Source organism: Globicephala melas, chromosome 1 (assembly GCF_963455315.2).
Source record: "Globicephala melas chromosome 1, mGloMel1.2, whole genome shotgun sequence".
NCBI classification, from domain to species: Eukaryota; Metazoa; Chordata; class Mammalia; order Artiodactyla; family Delphinidae; genus Globicephala; species Globicephala melas.
This window is the reverse complement of record NC_083314.1, coordinates 166,040,733-166,049,841: the sequence shown is the minus strand read 5'-3', so window position 1 is coordinate 166,049,841 and position 9,109 is coordinate 166,040,733. Positions and strand designations below refer to the sequence as shown.

Here is a 9,109-nt window from a genome sequence, read left to right as displayed (position 1 = left end):
TTACAGTGAGGCAGTAGACAAAAATTGTAGTTAGCATAGTTACTGGACCAAAACAGGTACTCCATAGGTATTTGTTGGATACCTAGATGGACAGGTGGATGGATGGATGGATGGATGGATGGATGGATGGATGGATGGATGGATAGATGACTGGGTAGATGGGAGGATGGCTTGCTGATAGGGAAAACATGATTTGCATTACAGAAATACCAAGTCTGCACAAAAACCAGGTGTTTTAACAAGAGGGTTTTATTATATCTGTTTGTGGCCTCAGGTCTTAAGCACAGATATAGCATAGATGAGTAAAAATAGGCATAAATGTGCCCAGTTCTAGTCAGCTGTGACCTACACTTACCACTCTTGTGTCTACGATTCATCTGGATGAGGTAAGGGGCCAGGTCTTGCCTGAGCGAATGTTCTCTAAGTGAGATCACTGGTGGTTCCCTGGGGTCAAGGCTGAGATCAGGGGAAAATGCAGGGTGAGGACTTCGTGATGTCCAACATGGGTTGGAAATCCTGATTGGTGATGTTTCATTAAAAGAATTATAACTCAGCTTTTCCGGTAATCCTGTCACCGTTGCAAGAAGGGAGAGACACAAGTGCATTCCACGCTATGTAACTTCTGCAATCACATGGCCCCTCTGAGCCCCATGTTCCTCTTAGTAAGATGGAGGAACTGGACCCTACCAGCTTCAAAAGGTTCTGATCCTCTGAAAATCCCTGACATCTTTTTTTAAATATGGATGTAGAACTCCAGAAAAATATATATTAAATTCCTTCCTGTCTGTCTGTAGAGAGTCCTCTTAAACCCTTTCACAATAAGTACATGTATACGTCAATGTGTGCTTATGCTGCACCCTGGGGAAGCAGGAAGCTTTGGAGACAGCTCATTTCTAGGCGTCACATGAGAAATGTGGATACACTGATTATGATTCAGTTCCTGCAACTATACTTCGATTAAAACAAAGAAAGATTCAGTTCCTGCCCCCAGGGTAGGAAAGAATACATTGAAATGGATAAACTTGAATAGTTATTAGGGTATAAAAAAGTTGCACCCTCCCAGACCTAAAATGCTGCTAGGTCAATTAACCTGTCTAGAGGAATTCAGGAAGGCTGCCTCGAAGAGGTGTTCTGGGCTGGGTCAAAAAGAAGAGAAAGCATCTGAGAAGGTCACAACCAGGCAGAGGTCACAGGGGCAGTAAAGGTGGTTGTATTCAGAGTAGTGAGGCAATCATCAGAGCCATAGCATGAGCTACAACCTAAAATTACCACCTCCCCTGGGCCTGGATGGGAGTGAGACCCTGGCTTGTGTGTTGGAGCAACATTCTGAGAGAAGCAAGGGGGCAATCACAAGATACCATCTCGGAACTGCCTGTCTCTTTATTGAGCACTTACTGAATGCAGACCCTGTGTACTTTATATACATAGCAATGTTTCCTAAAGTGTGCTATGCAACTTGTGGGGCATATGAGGTGACTGTAAACAGGACACCAAGAGCATTTTGATTTTCTTTTTTTCTTTTTTTTTTAAAATAAATTTATGTATTTTATTTTATTTATTTATTTTTGGCTGCGTTGAGTCTTCATTGCTGCACGCGGGCTTTCTCTACTTGCGGCGAGCGGAGGTTACTCTTTGTTGCAGTGCACGGGCTTCTCATTGCAGTGGCTTCACTTGTTGCAGAGCATGGGTTCTAGGTGCGCGGGCTTCAGTAATTGTGGCTTGCGGGCTCAGTAGTTGTGGCACGCGGGCTCTAGAGCGCAGGCTCAGTAGTTGTGACGCATGCTCTGCGGCATGTGAGATCTTCCCGGACCAGGGCTTGAACCTGTGTCGCCTGCATTGGCAGGCAGATTCTTAACCACTGCGCCACCAGGGAAGTCCCTTGATTTTAATATTTGTGTTTTGTGTTTATTTTTACCTTCTATGTGTGGCAGGTGGCATTTGTTTTCATTTACAATTTAGTTCTAAAGCATTCTTTTAAACAGGTGAAAGTTTTAAAAAGTGACTCGATTTAGAGAAATATATTTCTTGAGTAAACATACAGATGGTACATGGATATTGCAAAATTTACGAGGGGAGTACACAAACGGCTGAAATTCAAGAAACACTGTGCTTTAGCATACAAGCAGTTATCTCATTCAGAACTCTTTCGGTTGCAAGTAATAGATAATCACTCAAATCAGCTTAAGCAAAATAAGAGACTGTATCCTAAAAGGGAATTTCACAAGGACCCGAAGGAAGCAGCGCAGATGTTGAGCTTCGAGAAGGGCTGGGCCTGGAGGAAGGGAGCCAGCAGGCCCCTGGAAGCACGGTGCCTCCTCTCTCCAGGCCCCTGCGGTCCCCCCGGTCTCTGCCTTGCTCTGCACACCTCTGTCTTCTCTTTGAGCAGAGCCGTTTTCTCTACTACATTCATGCAGGTGCCTCCCTCAACCCTGGCCCGCTGGCCACACTCACACACCTCACACACACACACACGCACACCTCTCACACACACACACTCACACATACACGCAGACACACACCTCACACATACACATGCGCACACACACCTCACACACAAACACACACGCACACACATACACACGCGCACACACACCTCACACACAAACATGCAGACACACACCTCACACACACACTCACACATACACGCAGACACACACCTCACACATACACACGCGCGCACACACCTCACACACACATACACACACGCACACACACCTCACACAAACATGCAGACACACACCTCACACACACACCTCACACACAGACATGCAGACACACACCTCACACACACTCACACATACATGCAGACACACACACACACCTCACACACATACACATGCAGACACACACACCTCACACACACACACAGACACCTCACACACAGACATGCAGACACACACACCTCACACACACACACGCAGACACACACACCTCACACACACACACACACCTCACACACAGACATGCAGACACACACACCTCACACACACACGCAGACACACACACACACAGCTCCAGAGTTTAAATGTGTTCCGGTAAGTGGCCTGCGGAGCCTGAAAGAGCATCCCTGAATCTTCCTGCTTATTCCCAAGCGAGAACCTGACTGGCCCCACTAGAGACAGACGCTCACCTCTCATCCCTTCAGCTCCTATCGGAGGGTCGGGGGAACAAATTCTCAGAAGACGGGAGAATCTGCGATGAGCAGTCAGCCTGACCTAGAGGTATCTGCTCCTCATAACTCTATGAGGTAGGAAACTCAGTTCACAGGCCCTGGGCAGGAAGTGACAAAGCCACAGCTTGAACCTGGGTCTGTGTGACCCCGAAGTTCAAGTCCGCTGCACTATCCACCTAGTCACCACCTGCTAAGTCCAGCCCACAACTGCCACCCCAGACCCAAGCAGGTCTCTGGCCCATTGGGAGGCATTTATCAAAATCAGCCCAGTATGCGGGAAACGAGGATCCCAGCTTTGTGGGGTCACTGGCTGGAAGGGAAGACGATTTCTGGAAACCAGGGAAGGCTCCTCCTAGCCCCTGCGTCTGAGGCTGTCAGGTTCACACTGCAGGTGCTCAGGGTGCGAGAGGAGGCTCGGGCATCTAGAACTCCTCAAGAGAAGTTTTCACCTCTCTTCTGCACCCAGAACTCAAAGTGCCTGCCTGCCCTTGGGATTCTAGTTGCTCTTCTCAGCTCGTGGCAGCTAAGTCAGAGGGGCCTCTCAGAAGGTGAGGTGGGGGGGGGGAGCTACAGACTCCTCCCACTCTGGAGGCCTTCCTGCAGGTACTTCTCAGCCTAACTGCCCTTTCCCACGGAAGCCTCTGGGCATCGCAGTGGCCTGGAGGGCCCCAATTTGGCTTTGAGGGGACTTTGCCCACCCACAGTGGGTGGCTGTGCTGCAGGAGTTACTTCTTCAGGGTCCCTTGTTGAGACAGAAGGTGGATGTGGGTGTTGTGTCTCTCCCGCTGCCCCAGAGCTGCCCCAGGCCTGAGGTGAGGCCTGTGCGGAAACACACATCTGCCCCAGGAGACAGGCTCCCCATCCTAGCTTTCGGTCTATGCATGTTTTATCTTCTCTGGTCATCACTCAATACAGGTTGTTGCATGACTCGGGAGAGGGTTCCACCAAGCCACTTCCCCTGAGAGTGCCACAAAGACCTTGTGCCTTTAGGTAGAGACTGGGCAGCACCATCCTAGCTTAAAAGTCTATCCCAAAGACGGTGCCACGCAGCGAGGGGAGCGTCCCTTTTCCAAAACCCCTTCTCTGACTTTTTAGTGATAAAGGGAGTGGTTGCCCAAAACTTTAGAACTTACTCATTTGGGACTGCTGTCCTGGTAGGATGAACTGGGTGGCTCAGTGTCAACCCCCAAGGACTGCCCCTGGCCCTGACATTCCTTCCAGAGCTGTCAGACTCAGGCGCTCGGGATGAGGTTACCAACCAAGGTTATTATGGCATGTGCCCAAAGGTGGCTGAAAGGGCTCGTTCAAGTTCTGGATTTCCCAGCAGTCTGGCTCTACCCAGCATCGACACCTTGGTGAGGTAGCCTCCATACCTAATGGGCCACCAGTGCCCAGGGAGCAGATGCCAGGACCGCATCAGACACCCCTTCCTCCCCCAGGTCCCTCCATGATGTCCATGGAGGATAAGCCTCTGGGCTCCAAACAATCTGGGCCTAATCTTTGAGGGAATTGACAGGGACCTCTTTGAGCGGCATGACCACTTCGGTGCCTGTCTCCGTGGTGAGCCGGGAGCATTTCCGGCTGCTGCGCATACTGTAAAACTTCTCCGTTAGGTGCTTACGGAACTTCTTGGTGAGGAAACAGTAGATGATGGGGTCTAAGACACAGTTGGTACTAAGGAGGCAGAGAGTGACCTGATGTGCATCGTTAATAGCCTGGTGGGAGTTGCTCTTCTGGAAGTCCAGCTCAGCCAGGGTCCAGGGCAGCTGTACAATGTGGTGGGGCACAAAGCAGATGATGAACACAGCCAGCACCGTGCAGACCATCCAGAGCGCCCGGCACTTGATCTCTGCATTGCGCTGCATCTGCATCGGCTGCGTGAGCAGCGTGACGATGATGACCAGGTTGCAAAAGAGGATGATGAGGAAGACGAGGAAGAAGCTGAACACGAGGAAGATGTGGATGATGAGGACTGGGATACTGCCCTTCTCGTAGTGCTCAAAGCAGCGTGTGATGTTGCCTGAGCCCGTCTTGTTGGGCACTGTGTTGGTGGAGTCCAGGATGAGGTAGTAGGATGCAGCGGCCACAATGGCCACCCAGATGATCAGGGACAAAAGGATGCCACGCTTGCGGGTGGTGACCTGAACGGTCTTGATGGGCTGTGTTACAGCCTGGAAGCGATTATAAGTGATGACGGCCAAAAAGGCCACTGAGCAGTAGGTGTTAATGAAGAAGAAGCAGCCAGCGAGGTTGCACAGGAATTCAGGAAGAATCCAGTTGCCCTCGTTGTAGTAGTAGAGGATCCACAGGGGCAGGGTGACCAGGAAGAGCAGGTCAGCCATGGTGAGGTTCACCATGAAGATCTTTATCTCGTTGAATTTCTTGGAAGGGTACAGGTGGGCAAAGACCCACAGCACATAGCTGTTGGCGAGGACCCCCAACACAAAGATGATGCTGTAAAAAATTGGGAAGAGGGTGTATCGGAACTCAGAATCCACATGAGAGGAAACATTTGCCTCCATCACGGTGGGCTGGAGTGGGCAGCTGGTCATAGGATCCTACCTGTGCCTGGAAGACCACACAGAGATTCCGGTTAATGAAGGGCTAACAAGGGACTATCTGATTTACTCAGTTCCAAGACTCTCATTTTGCACATTTTAAACACTCTAAAATTGGTGGCATTTTCCAATTAATTGGCATTTTTTTTCTTCCTACATAAAATAATGGTGTGTTTTTTAAATGAATGGCCTCTGACATTCAATAAAATCAGTGGCAGTTCAGTTTCTTTTCTCTTGTTCCATTTAAAAATATACTTTTTTATTCTTTAGCTTGTTTTGACTTAGAGTTTTAGATAATCTATTCCTGGTGATGAAACAGATGGAAATTAAATTTTTTTTTAATTTAAATTCTATGGTTTTTAATTTCTGACAAAATTTGAATATTGGTCTAGTGATGAAATTTGAGATAAAAATTTTGATGGTAAAATGCCTTATGTTAAAAAATAATTCACATGCCCATACACAATCTAGAAAGTACACAGATGTATATTAGAGTCACCCAGAGAATGAAATAGTAGCTATATATTAGAAAGAGTTAGATCTGATTGTACTGCCATGTAAAGTTGTCCCTGGATAATATTGTTCAGTAAAACAAAACAAAACAAAAAAGTTGGTATGACCCCGTTATGTACTTGTATATGATATAGAAAATGATCTAGAAGGTTACCCCTCAAAGCGATGACAGTGGTGAAACCTCTGGAAAGGTGAGGTGGGCTTGGTGGGAAGTATAATTACTTTACATTTTTTTTTGTTTGTTTAAACTTTTTAGGAGTGTGCATTGCTTTAGTAATTAAAAATTTTTAAGTATAATTTTAAAAGAAAAGTATACAATGGAGAAGCCCAACAGACAATACTTTAACCAAGTAAACAAGAGTAGCATCATCATTAGTAAGACATGTCAACATCATGTACCCCTGGTACGATGTACTGACAACGACACAACACCACTTCTGTGGTATTCTTGCCAAAAATGCATAATCTCAATTTAGCCATGAGAAAACATCAGACAAAGCCAAATTGTGCAACATTCTACAAAATGACTGATCAATAGTGTCAAGGTCACGAAAGACAAGGAGACTGAGGAACTATCATAGATCAGAGGATATAAAGGAGACATAGGACAACTAAGTGCAAAGTGGGATGCTGGATTGTACCCGGGAACAGAAATATTGTTAGGGGAAAACTGGTGAAGTTCAAATAAGGTCTATAATTTAGATAATACTGTAAACATGTTCATTTCCTGGTTTTGATCATTGTACTATTGTTTTATAAATTGAGAATGTTGGGTAAAGGGCATATAATGAACTCTTTGTACTATTTTGCAACTTTTTTGAAGGCCTAATATTATTTCAAAACAAAAAGGTGTTTGTTTTAAGTACAGTTGACCCTTGAACAACACAGGTTTGAACTGTGTGGGTCCACTTATACATGGATTTTTTTTTTGATTAATACAATACAATACAATACAAAAATACAATACTACACGACGCATGGTTGGATGAATCCACAGATACGGAACCCCACAGAAGGAGAGACAACTGTAAAGTTATAAGAAGATTTTCAACTGCGGGGAGGGTGGCGCCCCTAATTCCTGTGTTGTTCAAGATTCAACTATATATGAAAGAAGATTAAAAGTAGCCATAATCGCACTACCCAAAGTCTGGTTCATTTTCAACAGTTCTTTGTCCCCATCCACTGTCCAGAAAAACCAGTTCCTCCCTCCCCTCTTGTCCCTCCCACTATGTTGCCATCACGTGAGCCTGGAAGCCCCTCTTACGTTTGTATTGCAGCTGAGGGGGATGGGATGGCAAGAGACTCGGGATTAAGCAAGGCCCAAGGCTCATCATATATCTTAGTAGAGTGAAAAGAGCAGGGAATAGGCAGTGAGAAGCAAGGAAGACAATTAACACTTAAGAGCATCTCTTTTGGAGCCAGGCACCCTGCTCAGTGCTTCCACACGCACTACCTTTGAGTCTCGCGAAAGCCCTTTGAGATAGGAAGTAAGATCCCCATTTTACAGAATAGGAAACGGAGTATAGGGTGGTTATGTGACTTGTCCAAGGTCACACAGCATTAAGGGATGGAGCCAGGATCTCAAATCTAGCTCTGTCTTCATATGTTCATTCATACATTCAACCAAAAATATTTCTGAGCACCAACTGCGTGTCAGGCTCACTGCCAAACACAGGAGAGGCAGGGTGAACATGACCGACAGGACCCTGCCTTCAGGGAACTTAGAGTCTCGTGGGGGCGATAGACAAAAGCAGTGTAAACAAACATAGCTGCTATACAAAGAAAATAGGGTGCTGACAGGGAGAAGAAAACAGAGATCTACTTTTTTAATATAAATTATTTATTTATTATTTATTTTTGGCTGCATTGGGTCTTTGTTGCTGCACACGGGCTTTCTCTAGTTGTGGCGAGCGGGGGCTACTCTTCTTTGCAGTGAGCGGGCTTCTCATTGCAGTGGCTACTCTTGTGGAGTACGGGCTGTAGGCACATGGGCTTCAGTAGTTGCAGCACATGGGCTCGGTAATTGCGGCTCACAGGCTCTCGAGCGCAGGGTCAGTAGTTGTGGCACATGGGCTTAGTTGCTTTGTGGCATGTGGGATCTTCCCCGACCAGGGATCAAACCCGTGTACCCTGCATTGGCAGGCAGATTCTTAACCACTGCGCCACCAGGGAAGTCCCAAGATATCTAGTTTGAAAGGAGGTGACATTTCCATTGAGGCCTGAAAGAAGAGCCTAGGAAGAGAGTTCCAGGCAGAGGGATCTGCATGAGTCTAGCACTATGGCAGGAAAGAGATTGGTAGGTTCCAGGAACTGGAAAAAAGGCCACCTGATGGCCCTTGCCCTGACCTCTGGCTGCCACTCCACCCTCATCTCATGCCACCTTCTCACCAGGTTCCAGCCAAAATGGACTTCCCAGGTGGGTCTTCAAACTCACCCAGAACTCTCCTGCTTCAGCCTGCACACATACCATGCCACTGCCTTGAACATGCTTCCCTATCCACACCCCACTGCCACCTGGCCAACTCCAACTCATGTTTCAGACCTTAGCTGAATTTCACTTCTTCAGGGAGGTCTTCAATGACCTCCAGGTCAGGTCAAGTCCCATCTCAAAGCTCCCTATACTTCTTCTTAAATCTTAGCACAATTGTAATCGTATTCATGTTTGTATGATCGTTTCACACTCTCCCACTTGACTGTGAGCACTGGCAGATCAGGAACCTTGTCTGCCTAATCAACACTATTCCCAGCACCATGAATCAATAAATAAAAGGAATGGGTAATAAGCCTTGTTAATTACACCCACCCCTTAGGGAGCCCCAGAACAGTGGAAACACTTGAAGAAGTCTATAGATACTTACAGGTGAGT

General features: G+C 46.8%; 1 protein-coding gene across 2 annotated transcripts in view; it reads right to left on the bottom strand.

Annotated features, from left to right (window-relative positions):
* Positions 1–308: 308 nt before the first annotated feature.
* PTAFR (platelet activating factor receptor) overlaps positions 309–9,109 on the bottom strand; it is a 38,517-nt gene continuing 29,716 nt past the window's right edge. For both annotated transcript variants that reach the window (XM_030872559.3, XM_030872567.3), the window contains exon 2: positions 309–5,740. In XM_030872559.3, coding sequence (XP_030728419.1) covers positions 4,666–5,724 — 1,059 coding nt within the window. In that variant the 5' untranslated portion in view covers positions 5,725–5,740 and the 3' untranslated portion in view covers positions 309–4,665. The remainder of the gene's footprint in view (positions 5,741–9,109) is intronic.